Raw genomic sequence first — 23,741 nt, 5'->3', positions numbered from 1 at the left:
TATATATATATATAAATATATATATATATATATATATATATATATATATATATATATATATATATATATATATATATATATATATATATATATATATATATATATCACATTGGTTTCACAAATTTCCATTGAAAAAAGGCAGTATTGTGTGAATCTAATGTGTAGTTCATGCGGAAACCGGCAAATTATTATTATATTGGCCGTCTCTCGAATTTTTCCGTCAGTTAACAGCCCATGAATACTCGGGTATTTCCGTCAATTGTTTCCGTCAGTTGTCGCCATTTCCGTCTAGGTTACGCACTGCCATGTACCGGTAAGCCGTCATTGGCTGTCACTTGAGGCGCGTGGGGGGGGGGACATTTCAAACTCGGTGCAATTGTATACCAGCGCACGCGCTGTAATAACACATGGAATTATGTAGTCACCAAAAAGTCTTAAACAAATCAAAATATATTTTATATTTTATATTCTTCAAAGTCGCCACCATTTGCCTTGATGACAGCTTTGCACACTCTTGGCATTCTCTCAACCAGCTTCATGAAGTGGTCACCTGGAACGCTTTTCCACCAGTCTTGAAGGAGTTCCCACATATGTTGAGCACTTGTTGGCTGCCTTTCCTTCACTCTGCGGTCCAACTCATCCCAAACCATTTTAATTGGGTTTAGGTCCGGTGATTGTGGAGGCCAGGTCATCTGATGCAGCACTCCGTCACTCTTCTTCTTGGTCAAATATCCCTTGCACAGCCTGGAGGTGTGTTTTGGGTCATTGTCCAGTTGAAAAGCAAATGATGGTCCTACTAAGCGCAAATCAGATGGGATGGCACATCGCTGCAGAATGCTGTGGTAGCCATGCTGGTGAAGTGTGCCTTGAATTTTAACTAGATCACCAACAAAGCACCCCCCACACTATCATACCTCCTCCTCCGTGCTTCACGGTGGGAACCACACATGCAGAAATCATCCGTTAATCTTCTCTGTGTCTCACAAAGACATGGCGGTTGGAACCAAAAATATCAAATTTGGACTCGTCAGACCAAAGGACAGATTTCCACCGGTCTAATGTCTATTGCTCGTGTTTCTTAGCCCAAGCAAGTCTCTTCTTCTTGTTGGTCTCCTTCAGTAGTGGTTTCTTTGCAGCAATTCGACCATGAAGGCTCGATTCACACAGTCTCCTCTGAACAGTTGATGTTGAGATGTGTCTGTTACTTGAACTCTGTGACGCATTACTTGGGCTGTAATCTGAGGTGCAGTTAATTGGTGATGTCTGAGGCTGGTAACTCTAATAAACTTATTCTCTGCAGTGGAGATAACTCTGGGTCTTCCTTTCCTGGGACAGTCCTCATGAGAGCCTGTTTCATCATCGCGCTTGATGTTTTTTGCGACTGCACTTGAAGAAACTTTCAAAGTTCTTGAAATTTTCCAGATTGACTGACCTTCATGTCTGAAAGTAATGATGGACTGTTGTTTCTCTTTGCTTCGTTGAGTTGTTCTTGCCATAATATGGACTACTACAGTATAAACAAAATAATGGTATTTTACCAAATAGGGCTATTTACTGTTTCCCAACCCTACCTTGTCACAACACAACTGATTGGCTCAAATGCATTAAGAAGGAAAGAAATTCCACAAATTAACTTTTAACAAGGCACACCTGTTAAGGGAAAAGTATTCCAGATGACGACCTCATGAAGCTGGTTGAGAGAATGCCAAGAATGTGCAAAGCTGTCATCAAAGCAAAGGGTGGCTACTTTGCAGAATATAAAATATATTTTGATTTGTTCAACACTTTTTTGGTTATTACATAATTCCATGTGTTATTTCATAGTTTTGATGTCTTTACGATTACTATTATTCTACAATGTAGAAAATAGTAAAAATAAAGAAAAACCCTTGATTGAGTAGGTGTGTGCAAACTTTTGACTGTATACATACACAAACATTTTATTCGTACAACAAAATTTAAATAGGCATTTCAATAAAAGAGACATTATCAAAGCTTTTCAACTTGCACTTCTCAGGATAAAACCACAAGCAGATGAAGAAGAAGCACCAAACCTCGTATATAAAGTTACAATGTAATGTGCTCAATGTTGATTGGTTGAGAGAAAGAAAGGACGGGATTACCTGATTAGTGGAACCATAGAGCATCATGAATAATGAGGAGGTGGAAGCATGCTAATTAGCTGAGGGCGAGTTTGGGGGGAGGGGGGGTGGTTTTCATGATTCCTCAAAGTGGACTGATGGAGTTGTCACACAGTCAAGCAATCATAGTCAGAATAGATATAAAGTTTGGACAAATTATTTCCGCCTACAAAGAATGGGATTGGTTGACCTGATGAATGTGGCCTCCATTGCACAAAGGTGAGCAAAACTGTGTCCTCTACTCAGGATTTTAAACCAGCCAATACGATATGGTCCGTCACACACCAAAACGAGAATTCCACAATATGCTCATATGACAGCCAGTCTATTCACGAATGTCCCACTGACAGAAGTGATCAATATCTGCGCGCAACTTCTGCATCAGTGACTTGACACCTCCACCTATCTCCGAGTCTGTCTTCGTTGAATTAATGAATATGGCGACCCATTCTATTGAATTCAGTTTCAATGATTCAATGTACACTCAGATTGATGGTGTAGCGATGGGATCCCCTCGAGGCGCCTTCTTGGCAAACATCTTACTTGGTTACTGTGAAAAATGCACCTTTGCAGATCCACATCCTGGCGTTCGACCCCCTTCCATCTATTATCGGTACGTGGATGACATCTTTGCTGTTTTTGAGTCAACCTCAGCATGTAAAGTCTTTTTGGCATACCTGAACTCCATCCATCCCGAGAGTTCACCTTCGAGATGGAACGCTCCGGCGTACTTCCCTTCTTGGAGTCTTAATTGAGAAATCGGCCGACGCTTATAAAACCACAGTCGACCGTAAGTCTACTTTGACCAGACAGTATACGAGGCGGGACTCTTACAGTTCCTCTCGATACAAGATTGGATTGATTGGTGTCTTGGTCAATGGAGCAAGAAAGATCTGCTCCACAGATAAACTCCATGCTGAAATTGATACCATCAAGACTATTCTTCTTGAGAATGGGTATCCTGAACAGATCATCAATATATGTGTGTGTGTGTGTGTATATATATATATATATATATATATATATATATATATATATATATATATATATATATATATATATATATATATATATATATGTATGTATGTATATATGTATGTATATATATATGTATGTATGTATATATGTATGTATGTATATATGTATGTATATATATATGTATATATGTATGTATGTATGTATATATGTATGTATATATATATGTATATATGTATATATGTATGTATATATATATGTATATATGTATGTATATATATATGTATATATGTATATATATATGTATATATGTATGTATATATATATGTATATATGTATGTATATATATATATATGTATATATGTATGTATATATATATATATGTATATATATATGTATATATATATATATGTATATGTATATATATATATATGTATATATATATATATATATATATATATATATATATATATATATATATGTATATATATATATATATATATATATATATATATATATATAGTTACAGATTTCCGCCTGCCAGCGTGCGGACAGCCGCTTTTAGCCGAATCGTGGCCGTACGCCCACCGGACGAGCAATCCAGTCGCAGCCTTCCGGATCAAACGCCGGAATGCAGCTACGGGTGTGTTTTTAATTCACACCACAGCCTTGTCAGTACTCTACCCGCACGCTACAGGGTCCGATCGCCGAACTGTCAATTTACCTAATTATTCGTGCGGGAAGGCTACCGAGAGGTTGTACCCCAATGGGAGCTGCTTGGAAACGAGCCACGTACGCAGATCGCTCCATTCTGCGGATACCGAGTGGTGTATTTATTGCCCATCCCCGTTGGACCCGATCACTTTATCGGCTATTAAAAAGCCAGCTATATTCCGAACTCAATGATGGCAGTTCAATGAAGGAAAAGGACGTGACGAACGGGTTCATTGAGACAGGCACATTTATTTATACACGCGACGCAAGCAATGAAGCAATATACAAACAGTATGCAATGGGGGAATGGGGGTAGGGGACAGGAGGACCAAAGACCGACAGCCGTTCTCTATTATTATTATCTTCAGTCACTTAAGCAGGTTTACTTAAGGACACGGAGCCACAGACACACACACAAAAGGCCAAAAGAAAAATAAAGAAAGGAAGGAAAAATGCGACTGGGTGGTGGATCCTCGAGCTCGAGTCCTCCTCGATCCGACCCAGAGAGGCGACTCGCACACGATCCTGAGTGACTCCGTCATGACCACCAACCCCCTCAAAGTGCCTTCGATCCAGACAGCCCAGAGCAAGGATCGAAGCACTGGATACGATGCTTTTCATTCTGACCGATCCACCGACCAAGATTCATTGCCAAGAGTATTGGTTCACATACAATTGTTCCTCTGCCTGGTAAGATTTTTCCTATTGCGTATTTTGCCAACTGGCACTCCTCATAAAAAAATGACAGTAAATAGACACCCTATTTTTGAAGGACTACTATTTGAAAAATAAAACCTAAATAAAAAATCGGCTCAAATAAATTAGGGATGAATGAAGTAAAAAATAAAATGTGTCTATTTTTGTTGACATTACCTCAGATGACGGCAAACAGAGTGGACGTCAGAACAACACGAAACAAAACGTAACGTGAAGAGAGAGAGAGAGAGGGAGAGAGAGAAAGAAAAATAACCCTAAACAGAACAACAGATGTTCAGGCAAATACGAACCAGACCGTGGGTAGCGCGAGAAGACTTCTTGGTCTGTTGTTTTTGATGAACCTGGCGGTGTAGCGGACGATAACATAACGGGGGGTGTAGAATTTTTTTTTAAAGATGTTTTTCAAATTACACATAACTTGATTTATACCATATTATTAGAAATCCACAAAGACAGAAATGCCGGTGATTCCATTTATTTTAGATCCTTTTCACTTTGGTCAATAACGTTTGGATCGAGGAGAGATCGAAGGTGGAACAACGGTGTAGTTCCTTACAAACACTGTATACACACATTAAATGACAGTAAATAGACACCCTATTTTTGAAGGACTACCACTTGAAAAATAAAACCTAAATCAAAAATCGGCTCGAGTAAAATTTTCTAAATATCTCGAAGTGTTTAATTCCGAAGTCTCGTTTCTCCACATTCAAAACTGTAGGACAAGTATTGAAAATAGTGAACGTGAGGTTTTTCGGCCGCTGCATAGCAACGGGTGGTTGCTTCACAACGAAACTCAAACGCGCACATTCCCAGCTTATGGCACCTGGTCGCCAAGGTCGCCAATGGAAGGAAGCGACAAACACGGACAGGTTAGAAATCGACAAGTAACTTAATAGTAATAAAATAAATTTAATTTTTTTTTTTATTTGCTGAAGTAAATAAAGAATGAATTTCATAGCAAAATCAATCAAAATACCAGGAAAGAGACAAAGAACAGATGCTTATCGGGGGTTGACTTCCAGCTTAACACAGACATGGGTACCCAACAGATCATTCGGGGGGGGGGGGGGAGGGAAGAATCGTCTCGCTCACCAGAAAGTCCTCCGTGAAGCGAAAACGGCCTGAAATGCGTGCGTGCGTGTCACGTCCGTCGCCAACACCCAGCATTGCCATGCACCCTCTCGCGGGGCAGCCTTGAACGCCAGTCGAAGTCTCGAGGGCAACGAGATCATCCGTCTTGGGTTTAGACCCTGGTGTTGTTGGTGACCGACCCGTGCCACACTTGTTGGTGGCGCTGCTCACACCCACACATGCACCACACGCTTGCTTGCCGAAGCACTGGGAAGGACAAATTGTCTCGTTGGTGCTGGTCAGACACCCACACACGCACCACACGCTCGCTTGCCCAAGCACTGGGAAGGACGAATTGTCTCGTTGGCGCTGGTCATACACCCGCTTCTTGCTCGCTTCTCTCGCTGTTTGCTTTTTCTCTCTCCTTTCGCTTTTTCTTTTTCCTCTCGCTTTTTCTCCTCACGCTTTTGTCTCCTCACGCTTTTCTCTCCACGCTTTTCTCTCCTCACGCTTTTCTCTCTTTTGCTTTTCTCTTCAGAACGTACGTCTCGCTCGTTTTTATATCTCCGGACCATCTCGGCAGGGTGCCGCCCCAAGCTCACCCCACCCCACTGGTGCATGGTCACCATGACGACCCGTGCGCTCTCAAAAAGGCGGGCGTCGGAGCTCGCGAAAGAATGTTGCTGAGGAAAAATGAGGGTGGGCTTCAGAGCTCATGAAAGAAATGTAAACGTGTCTGTCGTAAAGAAAAAAGAAAGCTTCCCATAAGAGAGGGGATCTATCCTTTACCCTTCTCAACGCATCACATTTAAGATCCCATTAGACATGGGGATGGGGCTAATCTGGACATGTATTTAAGGAAATAACTGTCTGAGGACCTGGATGTGTGGATGCATTCATCAGACCGGATTCTGAAATCCGTAACAATATATATATATATATATATATATATATATATATATATATATATATATATACATACATACATACATACATACATACATACATACATACATACATACATACATACATACATACATACATACATACATACATACATACATACATACATAAATATGCAAATTCCTAAACCCACCAAGGAATCCTATAATTGGACCTGGTAAATGTCCTGTATACCTATGTCTACCTTGGAAAGGCAAAGTGTCTCAACAGTTTGAAAATCAGATCAAACAGACAGTGTCCCATTCTTACTATGTAGTTCAATCACGAGTTATTTTCACGTCCCACCGGTTGCTTCCGCCAGTCCAAAAAGATGTTCTGCCCATCTATCATATAAGTAAGATTATTTACGAATTTCAGTGCCAGTGTATGTGTGCCACACATCTTTGAGATTGAAGGATTGTATTGAACAACACGTCATTGAACGTGTTGAACAACATTGATCAACACGTCCCTTTGGGTGATCAGACGGGGTCAGTCATCCGAACAGAGACAATCAACTCGGGCTTGTGATAATGTACATAGTCCGACAACTATTCCCTGCACCTCTGCAATTGGTTATCATCGACCGAATAATCTTCAGTGTGCAGAACAATGTAGTATTGGCTGGTTTAAAATCCCGAGTGGAGGATGCAGTTTCGCTCACCTTCGTGCAATGGAGGCCACATTCATCAGGTCAACCAATCCCATTCTTTGTGGACAGAAATCATTTGTCTGAACTTTATATTTATTCTAACTACGATGGCTTGACTGTGTGACAACCGTACCACAGTCAACTTTGAATCATCATGAAAACCACCACCACCCCCTCACCCAACTATTAGCCATCAGCTAATTAGCCCTCAGCTATATAATTAGCATTATGTTTCTGCTGGTACTTTTGTGATTCCTCTCCGCCTAATTATTATTCATGACGGTTCACTTCCGCTGACTCATTAATCATGATGCCCCATGGTTCCATCAATCAGGTAATACCGTCCTTTCTTTCTCTCAACCAATCAACATTGAGGACAATGTATTGTAACTTTATGAACGAGAAGTTGGTGCTTCATCTTCATCTGCTTGCGGTTTTATCCTGAGTAGTGCAAGTTGAAAAACTTTGATTTTGTCATATATATATATATATATATATATATATATATATATATATATATATATATATATATATATATATATATATATATATATATATATATGTTGTTGTTCGTCTTTCGGCTGCTCCCGTTTGGGGTCGCCACAGCGGATCATCCGTTATGATCCGCATACTGATTTGGCATAGTTTTTACGCCGGATGCCCTTCCTGACGCAACCCTGGTCGCCTCTTACGACACAGGGATAATATATATATATATATATATATATATATATATATATATATATATATATATATATTTATATATATATATATATATATATTGTTACGGTTGTGGAAATTCACAGATCACCTTTCAGGTTCCCCGAAGATCAGTTATGTCGATAAGTGTGTGTCCCGCTTAGATTTCCCCACTGATGTATAACTGGAATTATTCGTGTGCCGGATGTGAACCTTTGAGGTAGTGTTATTCTTTTCTCTCTTTATTTTAAACAATCATCTCCTCACCACCATCTCCTCAACAACATCTCTCCAACCATGCCACCTCCACCAAAACGTCAACAAACTCCACAACCATGCCACCTTCACCACTCCTCAACAACATCTCCACAACCATGCCACCTCCACCACAACGCCACAAAGTTTACAACCATGGCATCTCTACAAACAAAAAGAACAACTCGACAACTCCCGCTCCGATATTCTGGAACGGGTAAACAGAAGTGACGGTTGGGGCGGGTCCCTCAGAACGGGTAATCAAAAGTGATGGTTACAAAAAGTATGCTCCAAAGAAAAATAACCCGATCACTCCTAGGATTTTTCCCCCCGCGTGCCGAGAAAAGGGGGAGGGGCGAACACCCCGGGGCGATAAAAAGCCACGTTTGCTGGCCAGAGAGTCGAGTTGGTGAGTCCAGTCGAGTGGAGTTCGGGTCTGGAGTCCAGAGTCGGGAGACGAGAGAGAGAGGAAGACTGTGAGTTGTGTGTTGGCTCTCATACGAGCCTCGACAAGGTATACAAAAAAAAAAAAAAACACGCATCGGAGAGTCGGGAGATGGCCGTGGAAAGTCGGACGCGCTGCTAGGCCCTGGACCAACCAAGCCGCCGTTACAACAGCTGCCGCTTTGACAACAGAGACATACGGAGGGTCGCTGACAAAAAGACAATCGAGTCGCCTCAAGGGCGACAAAGGTAACCTGCACGACCTCGCGGAGCTCCTTCGGTCATCCCAGCTCCGAGGAACATTAAAGGCTTACGAGCCCAGTTCTATCTTTCTTTTCTGGGGTTTTTGCATGAAAGTCTGTGGCGCCTTGTCCGTAAGTAGAATTGTTGTAAGTGCATGTACGTAATAAATAGATAACAGCTGTAGGTTTTTGCTCGTGTCATGTCCCATCCCCCCATTCATTGCATACTTGTGAAAATAAATGTCCCCATTGTTGAAATGTTACCTACTCGTTGCTCCCTTCCTCCATTGACTGCCATAATTGCGTTTGGAATAATTAGCTGGCTGATTAATAGTCGATAAAACGTACATCTGGTCTGACGGGGCTTGGCGATATAAAACCACTCAGCAAACGGAACGAGCTGCTTAAAGTGGCTCGTTTTCGTGCAGGCTCCGTTGAGGTGTAAATCCCCGACATTTCTGTCTGCGCGAATAATTAGGTACATCGACAATTCGGCGATCGACCCTGTAGCACGGACAGAAGAGTTGGCTGATTTATGGTGTGGTTAACAACACCCGTAGCTGGGTTTCGGCGTTAATCCGAAAAGCTGCGACTAGATTGCTCGTTCGGTGGGCGTGCGCTGCCGCAATTTAGCTCAAGGCGGTCGCCCGCACGCCGGGCGGGTGAAAATCCACTATATATATATATATATATATATATATATATATATATATATATATATATATATATATATATATATATATATATATATATATATATATATATATATATATATATATATATATATATATCACGTACAATTTCAGAACTCATTCCTGCAAGCAAGGAGGGCATTTAATATTTGAGTACATATGTTCTGCGTTATTCCCTGATGAAAGCCACTCTGGGGGCTGCAGTCTTTGACATTCTAAATGTTTGTCTTTTTTGATAAAACCTCCCATTACACACCTGTGTCACAATGTTATGTTCACCAATAAAGAAGATTATATTTGAATCTTTACTTACATGTGATAAACCCACCTCATTAATAACTTGCTGTACAGCAGAAAATAATCATTGCATTGCTCACCAATAACTTGGTAGTTCTCCCAATGACTAATCCCATCTATTACTCCTTTACCAAGGCAGGTAGCAAAGTATTTCCACTGCACCTTGCACTGGAACCTTTGGAAGTAAAAAATGGTTGCAAAGGAAGCCATTATTGCAAAAAATATATAAAAAGACATCTGTTCTTGTGTATGGCAGCTTGGCTGCCGGGTAGCTATTATTTATTGGAAGCGCGGCTGTGCCACTGATGCTGTGCCCCTCTCCCAGTCCACTGGTACTCATTTTGCTGACCTCGGAAGGATGACGGGCTGAGTCAACTCCACCTGGTGTTAATTCAGCAGCCAATGGGGCTCAAACTCAGGACCCTAAGATCCTCAGCCAGCCACCCTAACCACTAATCCAACACCAAGCTTTTAAAATGACAGTACTGTACCCTGTATGGTCCTGCCACCTTTTCAACAAGCTTTAAAAAGAAACCTTCATATTTAACGGCAACAAAGTAGAAGAGTACAAATACTATATCTTTTGGAATAAAACATTTTCGAAACATTGAGTGCAACATCTGTGACAGCATAATGTGGAGGACTCAACAAAAAGGGGAGCATTTTTATGTCACATCAGTGAAAAGAGCCTTATTATTGGATAATATTTATAGCAAAAAGTATGTATGCTTCTCTTCCCCTTTTAGATAATGTGAATTCCTGAAAATGATCTGCATTGTAACACACGTGACATAGGATCAAAAAATTTTCTGTCTATACCTCATATTTGTTTATCCATTTGTTTGCTTAAATCCTCCCCTCAACCTTTCCAATTTCTTGTCAGCATCAAAAATAATACATAATCCATTGCTCACTATCTATCTGGTCATAAAATTCGAAATGATAAATCTGCACTATTCCATTGGCAGAATCGTAGTTTGTTGGGGTTGGAGCAATTAATTTTTTCCCCAAAGAATGATTCCAGTGTCTGCTATTTTGTAAACATGAAAATTATGGTTATTTCTTGAGTAGCATCTACAGTATATGCAAGGTGGGAAGCATATTTACTCAACAAATACAAATGTGTTCCTTTATTTAATCAGGTTTTTGATTGACCTTCATTTTTCATTTCATGCACTGATTGAGCCCAAGATAATCAGCTTGCTTAAGGGTGTCATTGCTTAGCAAAAAATACACATTTAATATTAACTTAGATTTCAATATCGTGAAAAACATTTGATGTGCTTTAAAATTCGACTTGATGATATTCTGTTCCATCTGCTGTCTTTTTAAGCTGAGGATGATGCACCATCAGAGTCTGCAATGAAAGGGAATGACATTGAAGTTATTGAGCAATCTCCTGAAGGCGAAATGGAGGAAATATGTGAGAAAAAACAAAGCAAAAGAGTAAGAGATGAAAATGGAGCTCAAGAGGTGAAATGTGATGATGAGTTGGATGAAGAGCCAGCAGACTGCTCATTGTCCTTCCTTCCTCAACTTGGAAAGTCATCTTTGCAACCGTAAGATGTCGCTTGATGTTTCTTTTACATCTTCCCTATTCCTTATTTTATTTGTATTAATTAATTTGGGTTATAAATAATCAATAACTTTCAGCTCTTCAACTTTTCAAATGCAATGAATATAGCATTGGGAAATGTAGAAACGAATAAAAGGAAAAATAAAAGTTTCACGACTGACTTTGTGTAAAATTTGCTACTATTTTTGTTAAAATATGCTCCTACAATGGCTCATTCAATTTGTTCCACAACAATGTTACAGCAACAATTTTATAGGCAATTTTAATAAAGTAGAACATTGAATGAAAATTTGAAAAAAAAAAAAAACAGTTTGCTTAAACAGCAGCACATTGCTCCAGCAAGTGACTGGTGCCTTTGGTTCACATTTTCCTGATTCCTTGATAGTCAGTTATCCTATCTGCAATTGTACCAACAGGCACCAGGGGATTTGTGCTCACTTCTAAATCATTCCTGTCACAAATCAGTTCCTGGTATAAATCCTTTTTATTTTTTTAAATTCATCAAATGTTTTTTTGTTTTTGAAATTAACTAAAAATGGGATTGTATTTTATCCGATCCATTAAATTACTAAGGCGGACAACAAATTTTAATCATAAAGGCAAGTGTCATGCATTGGTGTATAAGTAGAACATTGGATTGCATTAACAGTGTTGATCGAAGTATACTCAGCGATTACCTTCCAATGTCACCATGAAATGTTGTGCCATTCTTAAACCAGGGCCACTTCCAGTTGATGAAGAAAACTGTAAGCCTACTTGGTAATCACAAACACACCTCCTCCCTATGATGTTCCAAGTATGTTCAATCAGATACAAGTCTGGAAATCATGCATGTAACTCCACACTAGTGATGTTGTCCTGAAGTGCATAATGTTGACAACATGCGCAATGCGCATGGTGTAGATGGCTATTATGTCAATGGATATGCCTCTGCCTGCATTAGATGTCAACCCACTGTTATGCTTGATCTCATTTAAAGATTGCATGAAAAATTGAAAAAAAGGCACATGACAGCACTCCTGAAGTTTGCAAAAAGGCATGTGAAAGACTGCTAGCATGAGGCAACATATTCTGTGGTCTGGTGAGACTAAAATTGAACTCTTTGGTCTGAATGCAAAGTGCTATGTCTGGTGGAAATGGAGCATAGCTCATCACCCATCTAACACCATCCCGACTGTGAATCATGGTGGTAGCAGCATGTTATGGGGATGCTTTTCAGTGATAGTGACTGGGAGATTTGTAAGGATAGAGCTCATTCACCAATTTTTGTCATAATAAGTATACAACTTTTTGAAATATATCATGCTACATGTCGTTTTTGGCCTCGGCTCTCAATGGTGAGGAATCATGTAAAAAAAATTGTCATGCATCCATCCACCCTGTTCATGAAATGACACTTAGCACATATGTTATTGTTTTTCTATCTCGTTTCTATCTACTGTCACACATTCTTTTTAAGGGGAGGGAGACTGGGAGGGAGACGACGCTGCAATGCACACGGCCAGCTGCAGTTTAATGCCTGGAAATCTGCAATTGGCAAACTATCATTAAGCATCGGTGTGTGATAGATCTTGAGCAATTTTGACTGCTCACTCTTTCAAAAGTGATGACTGCACATTAACTTGGCCAGGCTGTTACAGTCCCAGTTTTACCTTTCCCCACAATGTTCAACTTTCCTCTTCTAATCTACACATAAAAATATAGGACATTCTTTCTGACAATTGGTTGACTGTCAATTGGCACTGCCATTTAAGCATTTCAGTTTTAGGAAGGAAAACCTGTTGAAAAAATGGTTCATCATGATGGTATATTCACTCATACAGTATGTCACATGGAATTCACAAAATTTATCCAGTGGAACAAAACCATGAGTTGCCAAATATTTTTTCTCATAATTTCAACTGACATTCAGCATGTCAACAAAGTTGATTTAAGCTATATGTATTTTTATGTAACGTCATGATGAAAATTATTTGAGACTAAATGCAACAGAAACATCGGGGGGGGGGGGGGGAGGGGAGACAGCTGAGCTATAACTGACAAGAGGGACCTGTAACTATGTTCAACAAACTGTTGCATGTTTCAATTGTTTTTCAAGTAGAAGTGGAATCTCAAACCAACTTAAAAAAAAAAGAATAGATGTTTGGAGAGATTTTAAAAGGAGTAATTAATATGTGATTGTTTATTTTTTGCAAAAGTAGTGATCGTCAGGTCATTCACAATTACAGACCCATATCTGTTCTTCCGTGTTATCTAGGATTTGTTTATAAGTGTCTCCCCAAATTTCTCTCTAAATTTAACATTATTTTTGATCAGCAGTTTGGCTTTCATAGTAAGCACTCTTGAAATATGGCACTTATTCATATGATAGATTTAATTTCAAATTCTTTCTCTGACAGATTGTATACCACTGGTGTTTTCATTAACTTGTTAAAAGACTTTGATATGATTGATCATAACATTCTTCTCTCCAAACTTGATTTTTATGGTGTTAGACGTTGTGCTCTTCAATGGTTTAAAAACTATCTTACTAATAGGCAACAATTTACAGTCATAAAAACTCAATCTTCATGGAGAGCTCTCAGCCATGGAGTTCCTCAAGGATTTATACTTGGGCCTCTTATTTTCCTTTTATAAGTTAACAATGTACATACTTGTTCTTCTTTATTATTATTTTTTTCTCTTTGCTGATGATATAACAATCATCTATTCCAATCCTAGTTACGACTCTGATCAGTACCCTTAATAGTGAGCTCATTAACATTTTATCCTGGTTTAAATCAAGCAAACTGTCCATAAATAACAATAAACCCAAGTGTATGTTCTTTAGAAATTCCACCAAACCGTTGACACCATTTATTCTATCTATATCTAATATCTATCTATGATTCCAGCAATGTGTGTGTGTGTGTGTGTGTGTGTGTGTGTGTGTGTGTGTGTGTGTGTGTGTGTGTGTGTGTGTGTGTGTGTGTGACCGCTGTTTTTCGACAACCACTGGTCCAATCTAATTGAAACTTGCCAGCTATATTGCTGGGGACCTGAGTATGTGCTTTTTCAAGGTTTGATATTAATCGGACAAGTACTTCCCAAGTTATGGCCATTTATTTACCAAACCAATGGCAAGACATGTTGCTGCGGCCATTTATTTACCAAACCAATGACAAGACACGTTGCTGCGTAGGCGTGGCTGATGCTGAAAGGACGCCTTAGTTACCGTGGCGTAGGAATGGCAATGGTCAATGGCAGCGAATGTCATGGCAAGCAAAGACAGGGAGGTAAACTTGATTTTAATTTGGATTTTAATTAACTCTGTATGTGTATCACAGCAGTTGTTACTTCAATGCAAGTGATAATTATTCGTGGAATGCATGTGAACATTCCGTACGGGCACGCACCACTTCCGGATAGTGATGACTTATTGGTATTCTAACAAGTGAAATCCTTCAATACAGCGCGTGTGGTGAAGCAAATGAGTACACGAATGTTAAAATATGCAATTTATGCTTTTCAGTTGAAAAACAATTAAAAGCGTACTTAATATTTGAAATGTAAAAATCTTGTTCTTATTGTGATAAGCACCTTTATATATAACAGAAGGAATGAAATCGTTCGATACAGCGTGGCAGGGGGCCGCTAAAGAATGATGGCATAAGCAGAACTTGGCTTTCAGCGTTCGGCGCGAAATGCGATGGTGGGCGGAAATGATATCTTTTGTTTGTTCGTACATGAGAGGGGAGCGTTTCTTGGTTTTTTTACGTCAAGCAATAAATTCAATGGTTTTCACATATATAACACATTCGTTTCACAAATTTCCATTGAAATACTCGGGTATTTCCGTCAATTGTCGCCATTTCCATCTAGGTTACGCACTGCCATCTACCGGACGGCCGTCATTGGCTGTCTTGAGGCACGTGGGGGGGGGACATTTCAAACTCGGTGCAATTGTATACAGTGCACGTGCTGTAACAGCGCACGCGCTGTAATAATTTCTCGATTTCTTATCCGCATTTATAGATAAACACAATGCCTCAATGCAGTCGTCGTTTACGAGAGCGAAGGAACGGCCTTATTGTTTTTTTTGTTGTTGTTGTTGTTGTTGTTTGAACAGTTGTTTGAAAGTTTTTTTTAATTTTTTTATTTTTGGTTTGCACGTACGGGCACGCACGTATGGCCACGTACGTACAGGCACGTACTAGTTCACAATAAACCATTACTTTTGATAATTTGACAATTTTTTAGGTGATACCTTCGATGACAAACTTAACTGGACTAATCACAGTTTATCGACTGCTAAGATTGTTTCTTGAAACACGGGTGTACTGTCCAAACTTTGAACCTTCCTTCCTCCTTATATTTTATCCTCCCTGGATAACACCTCAATTCTCCCTTACCTGAACTATTGTAACATTGTCTGGGCATGCTCTAGTAACAATCAGCTCCACTCACTCTCAGTTATTCAAAAGCTTACTCTAAGTATCTGTAACCTTTCTCATCCATGGGACCACACTGCACCTTTTTTCACCAAAGTCAACACATTGACACTTTTTAACATTAATAAATTACATATAGGGATATTTATGAACAAGCACATCAACAATCTTCTTCCATAAGTTTTTTTTCATCTTACTTTACAGCAGTCCATGATATCCACACTTATTTCCCTAGATCACAAGATAACTTATTTCTAACTTTTACTCGTACATCATGCCCTATTGAGATGCTACATAATTACGGGCCATGTCTTTGGAATAGTATTGAAGGAGCAGTAAAGGCACAGTTGTCTGTGAGTCGGTTTAAGTCTTTTTAGAAACGAAATTTGATCTCGTATTATGAAAAGTTTCCTTTCTTACACATTTACTTGTTATTCACTCTTGCAACTCTTCGCCTTATTGTTATTTAATTCTCTTTTTTATCTGTTTATTCTTGTTATTCATAGTATTCTTGACCATTTTTCCTTCATTCTTTGCCATTCGTTAGTTTTGGTCTAATTTATCATTTGTCATTTATATTGTTGTATGCCTGGTGTTGGCTTAATGGTTAGGGTAGTGGGCTTGGGATCCTAGGATCTTGAGTTCAAATCCCACTCAGCTGTTGAATTAATACCAGGTGGGGTTGACTCTTCCTGTCATTCTTCCAAGGTCGGCAAAATGACTGGCAGCATGCTGGTATCCTGTGTCGGAGTGGTGACCCGTCCAGGATTGTGCTCAATAGCCAAGGAGACTGTTTAGGCAGCACCAATGCTCTGCACAGAGTATGGTCCCAATGAATGGATGGATTTATATTGTTCATCCATAGGCATATCAATACAAGCCTTTGCTTCTGAATATGCCTCCATATTTGCCTCTGTATGTGTTACTTTGAATGTATCCTTCTGAGTTCACGAAGTTCCGGAAATATCACTTTCATATATTTTTGTTTTATTGTACTTATATTTACAACTATGGAAATAAATGTTTTTTGAAATTGAAAAAAAAATTGTTAAAATGCACCGAGTTCCACAGCTGAAGTGCGCATCTGAATAATATTTGGAATTTATTGCTGTAGCATGTTGCTTTGATTGGCTGTTTCTCATCACACACTGGATACAGTTTTACACTATGTATTTCTTGATATGCCATTCAACTCCCATTGCCATGGTGAATCATATACACATTACTAGTGTGGAACTGAAGCTCGTGTTCAGAGCAGCCTGCCACCTTCCTCCTCTTTGATGTTTAATATATTTTTGCATCCTAACTTCTAGATTTGTAAAATTTTCACCATTACCTTCATTACATTGGCAATGTTTAATTTGGAATTCAAAGCTACATCACATCACACAAGGATAAGGACAACTGGATTTGGAAGCAGATGCATGGATGGATATGCTTACATTGGTATGTCATAAAATGCAAACAAAACACTGTAAACTTTAAGTTGTAAATTAAACTGAATTTCGCACTCAACGCTTTGTTAGTTTATGCCGCCGAACCCAAAAACTTTTTTTTTTCCATGAAAAAATAAACATCAACAAAATTTTGTCTCTGACCCAAAACAAAAAAGTCCTTTTGTTCAGCTTTTGAATGGTATGAACTATTATGTTGATGCTCTGCAAGCAAAGCATTACATTGTAAATCATGGCATCCTTCACAGGGGGCATGGTCATGTTAAATCTGCTCATCTTTGTTTGTGGATGCTGAATATTCTTTCGTATCCTTTCTTGAGTGAAAAATTTATTGATGTATTTTGCTAAGAGCAAGTACACCCTGGTTAAATATTTGTTCCTGCTCACTCTGTGGCATAACTCATCCCCTGGTGATCACACCCTTTGTGTTATTGGTATTAGAAAGGTGTTTGTACAATGACAAAATAACTTTTTATCTTTTTAGACTTGCATGTTTGTTCCCATCTTTTTACCTAAATGTTTTTTTCTGCAGCAGGTCAGTGAAATTTCATTGGGAATCAGATGAATCAGTGAACCTCTCTAAAAATCTAAACTTTGACTTGGAAAAACCATCAAACAAAGTACAAAAGCAGAAGATTGTGGGTAAGAGAACAATATATATAATATATATAATTATTTTTCTGTCTTGCATGTGTGTGTTCTTGTTTAAAGAAAAGGAGCAAGATCAGTACAGATCGTACAGCAACACATGACTCGATGAATGAAGGTTGAATTTTTTTAAGTGATGATGAAAATGTGCACAATAAATTTACAAAGCCCCTTAAATTAGAACATCCAGCCATAACAGTTGCTTTGTTGAGGTTTGAAGAGAAATATGACATTATAATAATGTTGGATAACAATGTAATGGGGTTTTATAAAAATGGGTCATATATATAGATATATATATATATATATATATATATATATATATATATATATATATATATATATATATATATATATATATATATATATATATATATATATATATATATATATATAGATATATGTACAGTGTGTCCCAAAAAATATACAACTTTTCATCTGCAAAGAGGATGGTCATAACATATATTTTTTTAAAAAGATATATGGCTGGATAGAAAGCTGAAAGGTTGAAGTTTATTGTACCAATGTCAAAATTGCCACCAAAATTTAAATATTGATATAAAATCGTCGTTTTCTTTTTGACCACATGTTCGACGTAGGCTCCACGTTGTCCGATCACTGCCTGCAAACGCGTTGTCATGTTCTCCATCACTTTGGGAAACGTTTCCTGAGGAATGTTCTGGATTTCTCGGTGGATGTTTTCCTTCAGCTGATCAAGAGTCTGAGGCCTAGGGTTTCCATAGATCCTGTCCTTGAGATACCCCCACAAGAAGAAGTTTGGAGGAGTAAGGTCAGGGGAATACGGTGGCCACTCAACGTCTTCATAGAGGGAGATAAAGCGACCCTCAAAATGTTGGTTGAGAAAATGTCTTGTTTCCCTGGCTTTATGGGGTGGTGCCCAATCCTGCTGGAACCACTGGGTTCTCATCTGGATCAGGTTGTTTCTCCTACGGGCCTGAGTACGTAGCTCAGGCAGATAGAATTCCTGAATCATTTCGCGATAGTTCCTCTGGTTTACCATGCAAGTGCGTCTCTGGTCATCTTCAAAGAAGTATGGACCAATTATCCCATACCAACCAACCGCCACCCACATGGTGACTTTGAGAACAGATCGAGGCACCAGTTCAGTTGATGCATTACCAGGATTTTCACTTCCCCAGTACCGAAAGTTTTGCTTGTTTCCCTCCCCGGACAAGTGAGCATGGCATTTGTCCGTCGTGTGAAGTTTTTTGAGGAAGTCTGCATCTTCCTCCAACTTTCCTGAGAACCAATTTGCAAAGCCGAGTCGTTTGCGTTTCTGTTGATCAGTAAGCACAGTTTCCGTTTGAATTTTGTATGGAAAAGCATGAATGTCTTGGTGAAGGATCCTCTGAACGGTGCTCTTATGAATGTTTGTCTCGGCAGAAAGTTGTCAAATCGATTTTTTTGGACTCTGAACGACCGCCTGTCTCACCATTTCCACATTTTCTTCACTACGACCTGTCCTCTTCCGACCACTGTGACCCTTGTGAAGGTCACAGATGGTTCCCACATTGGTAAACTTTGCGATGGTGCACTTTATTGTCCGAAAGTTTGGTGCATGGCGCAAGTGCATACCGAAATGTCTCGAGTAAAGACATTGCACCTGTATGACACTTTTCGTCTGGTGCCAAAGTTCAACAATTTTCGTCCGTTGTTGTACGGTCAGTCTTGGCATTTTTCTGGTGCTGGCTTGGTATCAAAATAAACTTCAGGGTCTCTGCAACAAGAAATGAAGCATTAGTGACAAAATTACTGCTTTTTAGGATCAAACGAAGCATTTTAAAAGTTTTTTTTGGGGGGGGAGGTTACACTATATATATATATATATTGCATATGTATACACACACACTTGTATACAGATCTGAGGCTCGTGAGATAGCTAAAACACACAACGGACCAAGAAGTAACAGAAATAAAAGAACAATTGAAGGGGGGGCGGAGGTGGTGAGTTGGGGGACACACCAGCACAGCAAGGGGTGGGGGCGGGGGGGGATGCTGGAAATGAGCAAGATGAATCCAGCCACATATTCTCAATCACAGAAGTGAAAGAAGGAAGTGAAAACCTGGAAGGAGGTGGACTTGGTGAAGGTTAATGAGGGTTTAAAACATTTTTGTGGTTCTCGGAACCACATGCATCCAATAGATAGTGGTCCCAAGACAGTTATTCAATTAATATACGTGAAGATAGTCCCTTCCCTTTTGTCTCGCGGGACAACAGGGGCGTGCGTTGCGAGGGTCTCATTGCTTGGTTTGCTTACAGAATTTCTTCTTCATTTCATTTCTCACGTCATTTCTACTCTTCTTTTCTGACTATTCCTGAGGTAAATCTGAGCCACGTGCGCCCTGCGCTGTGTGATGGGTCCTCAGCAAAGGCCAAGCAGTCACTACATCCACACCCCTCCGTAGAAAACACAGCCCGCCAAACGCACATGTGGCGGTAATTTCCACCCAATGGACAGGAAACACACCCAGCACGACGCCCACGTTGCACGGAACGCGTACCGAGGCCGATAATAGAAAGGCAACCCCACGGCACGTTGCGTGGGATGCGATTGTGCAAGGCGCAAGCGGCGCATTCCTTTCAACCCATTTTTAGACTAATTATATTGATCGGATATTGATAATGGCGGATCCACGCGCTCTGAACAGGACTTGCTCGAAGGCAGACCCATACGCCGCTCGCGACTTTGTTATCGTACAGAGCAGGGAACGAATGTACCGCCCGCGACACTTTGTTATCGTGCAGAGCAGGGCACGAATGGATACATCTTACTCTGTGTGCGTGAGTTCGCCATAACATCTTACCTTCTCGCCTCTACGGCCAGCGAAGCTGTGATCAGGCAGAGGCACGTTGTGCAGCTCGGGCCACGTGGCGCACACGGACCAGGCACGTTGGCCAGCGCTGGTCGGGGGCGCCCGAGTGGGCGTGCATGACCGATGCTGTCCTCGGCCGGTCATCAGGGAACGGCCCGGGTTCTTGCAAGGCAAGTCATGACGCGGAGTTCGGTGTGGGCGATTCATATCATGTTGTGGGGTCGGAGCGGGACATCTTTGCGACGTGGGGTCACCTCGCCGGAAGTAGAATGTTGCTGCTTTCGGCCATCGCGACCGGGCCGCGCATGGAGTCTGGGCCAATCAGAGTGCCCGATTTGGTGACGTCACCGAGTTTCGGGGTGGCCCCCCCACCCCGCACGGCGGGGCCTATAAAGGTCCAAGCGGATCTCTCTCTCTCTCTCTCTCTCTCTCTCTCTCTCTCTCTCTCTCTCTCTCTCTCTCTCTCTCTCTCTCTCTCTCTCTCTCTCTCCCTCTCTCCCTCTCTCCCTCTCTCCCTCTCTCCCTCTCTCCCTCTCTCCCTCTCTCCCTCTCTCCCTCTCTCCCTCTCTCCCTCTCTCCCTCTCTCCCTCCCTCCCTCTCTCCCTCTCTCTCTCTCTCTCTCTCTCTCTCTCCCTCCCTCTCTCTCCCTCCCTCTCTCTCCCTCCCTCTCTCTCCCTCCCTCTCTCTCTCCCTCTCTCTCTCCCTCTCTCTCTCCCTCTCTCTCTCCCTCTCTCTCTCCCTCTCTCTCTCCCTCTCTCTCTCTCTCCCTCTCTCTCTCCCTCTCTCTCTCTCCCTCTCTCTCTCCCTCTCTCTCTCTCCCTCTCTCTCTCTCCCGCTCTCTCTCTCCCGCTCTCTCCCTCTCTCTCTCCCTCTCTCTCCTGCGCTCTCACCTTCCACTCAAGCTGGACCTCGACTCCGCCTTCTGTCGTCATCACTGGGCTCCTCCTCCTCTTCTCTGCCCACACGATGCTGACTCCACCCTCCCAACTCAAGCCCCTCCTTCACGCCCATGGTCTCGACGCAAGCTGCCCGAAGCAGGAGACGATATGCCAGCTGTCAGGGGGGGTACCGTGCCACGGAGCATTCCCCCCAAACATATTGGTGGCGCGTTCGGGGACTGCGTATCAATTATACAAAGGTACCGAGAGACCGTAGCCTCAACTCCTCTCCTGTCTTGCTTCAATCCCTCTTCATCGGGGTGTGTGTGTGTGTGTGTGTGTGTGTGTGTGTGTGTGTGTGTGTGTGTGTGTGTGTGTGTGTGTGTGTGTGTGTGTGTGTGTGTGTGTGTGTGTGTGTGTGTGTGTGTCCTGGCACCTGTCTATGTAAGTAAGCCTGCAGAAGATTGTTATTATTTTCGGGTTGTTTCTGCTCTGCGTTCGCTTTTATAAGTTGCTTGTTTATTGCTGCACCACACCTCTCCCCTATCTCTGCACAACGCACCCCAATAAATCTCTTGATCGTACCACATACCTTTCCTCGCCTATTGTTAATAAATTACTATTCGGAATGTTCCCAGCTCGTTTTTGTGCTTTCCTTCATTCGTCCAGCATCGTCCGAATCCTAGCTTAGCTGCGACTTTACTCCCAACAACCCGTTCCTCTTTGTCGGTACATCCTTGGCAGTGTGACTCGGCTGCATCCAATTCGGTAAAGGGATCCGGTCCAGTCGAGTGATCCGGTTCGGACAAGGCGTACTGAGGGCGTGTTCCCCGGTAATTAAATCACGTGGTTATTTTTAGGTAACCGGATTAACTAGACGGAGGACCCTAAGTTACGTGGCTCAGTTATTGGCATCCACGGTTGGTTAAGCGACCCGCCGCGTCACGGAATTATCTGTGTGCGACGGCCTACAATTCCGGGGAGTCTGGTGGGAGCCGAGATAGCTCCCCCCCCTAGTGGTCTTCTCACCCGACCCCCGGCCCGCAACAATATCATGGGTCTGGATGGGAGATGACCAAAGATGGTGGTGGACAGCTGTCTTGAGCTCATGGAGGGAAGGATGAGATTGAACAGATTGAGGAAGTTGGTTCCACCAGTGGGGAAAAAAAGAGGAATGAATGAGTGGAGGTAAGTAACGAGTCTGGATTTTGGGAGTTTCACTATAAGAGGTTTACTTGCAAAGTTTACTGCATATGCCCTTCAGAAAGCTCGGGAGGACATAGCATGGCAATGGCAGAGTGTAAAAGACAAAATTGAGGTGGTAGAATTCAGTGACCACCAACCTGTCTGCGATGTGAAATTGATAGATCCAGAGACTCAGCTTCATCGCAGGAGATATCAATGATTCTGATTGAAGGCTTTGGTTTCCACGGCATCAAGCTGAGCAAAGTGTGAGAAAGGAATGCCAACCTAAAGGGTGGAGAGCAGTACTCCATAAAGCTGCGGATGATGGTCTTGTAAGGAGGTAAAAGGTCCGATGTGCCAAGGAAACACTTTGCTCGATGGAGGATGCCCAGTCGGCAGTTGGTTTTGGAGGCCAATTTTGGATACTGTCAGACCCTGGTTTACATCAGGGATGCATTCCTGAAAAGTGTGACGAATATTGAAACGACGAAAATGAAAGCGATTTTTCTCATAATAACTAATGGAATAAGGGGAGAATGCATTTCTAATGTCACCACTTCAGGTATTATTGCTACGAATCTGGAAGCCATGAGCACTCAACATACAGGTCCTATAGATCAGTTATATCAGTAAGTATGTGTTTCTCGGTAGGGTCCCGTCCTATGTTTAATGTGTGATTAATTGTATGTGCGCTGTGAATTATTTTATAGTTAGGATTTCTTCACCACCAACGACTACAGCTACTACTACTACTACTACATCCACTACAACAATGCCACCTTCCCGCACTCGACCGATTGCCATTATGCACGTGTTTTTGGCTGAAGACGTGGGCGGAGCCTTCGTCGATTCGGGTCGAAGCTCCGCTCCGAGGAGGGGCAGAGAGCGTTT

General features: G+C 41.2%; 1 protein-coding gene across 4 annotated transcripts in view; it reads left to right on the top strand.

Annotated features, from left to right (window-relative positions):
• LOC147015544 (uncharacterized) overlaps positions 1-23,741 on the top strand; it is a 98,782-nt gene that overhangs the window by 35,471 nt on the left and 39,570 nt on the right. For all 4 annotated transcript variants that reach the window (XM_085850379.1, XM_085850382.1, XM_085850380.1 and 1 more), the window contains exons 5-6: positions 11,178-11,403; positions 17,837-17,946. In XM_085850379.1, coding sequence (XP_085706505.1) covers positions 11,178-11,403; positions 17,837-17,946 — 336 coding nt within the window. The remainder of the gene's footprint in view (positions 1-11,177; positions 11,404-17,836; positions 17,947-23,741) is intronic.

The sequence above is a fragment of the Eptatretus burgeri genome, chromosome 12 (genome assembly GCF_056783735.1).
Source record: "Eptatretus burgeri isolate ZD-2024b chromosome 12, Ebu_testis_v1, whole genome shotgun sequence".
NCBI classification, from domain to species: domain Eukaryota; kingdom Metazoa; phylum Chordata; class Myxini; order Myxiniformes; family Myxinidae; genus Eptatretus; species Eptatretus burgeri.
The sequence above is the reverse complement of the archived record's forward strand: the minus strand, read 5'-3'. Positions and strand labels throughout refer to the sequence as shown.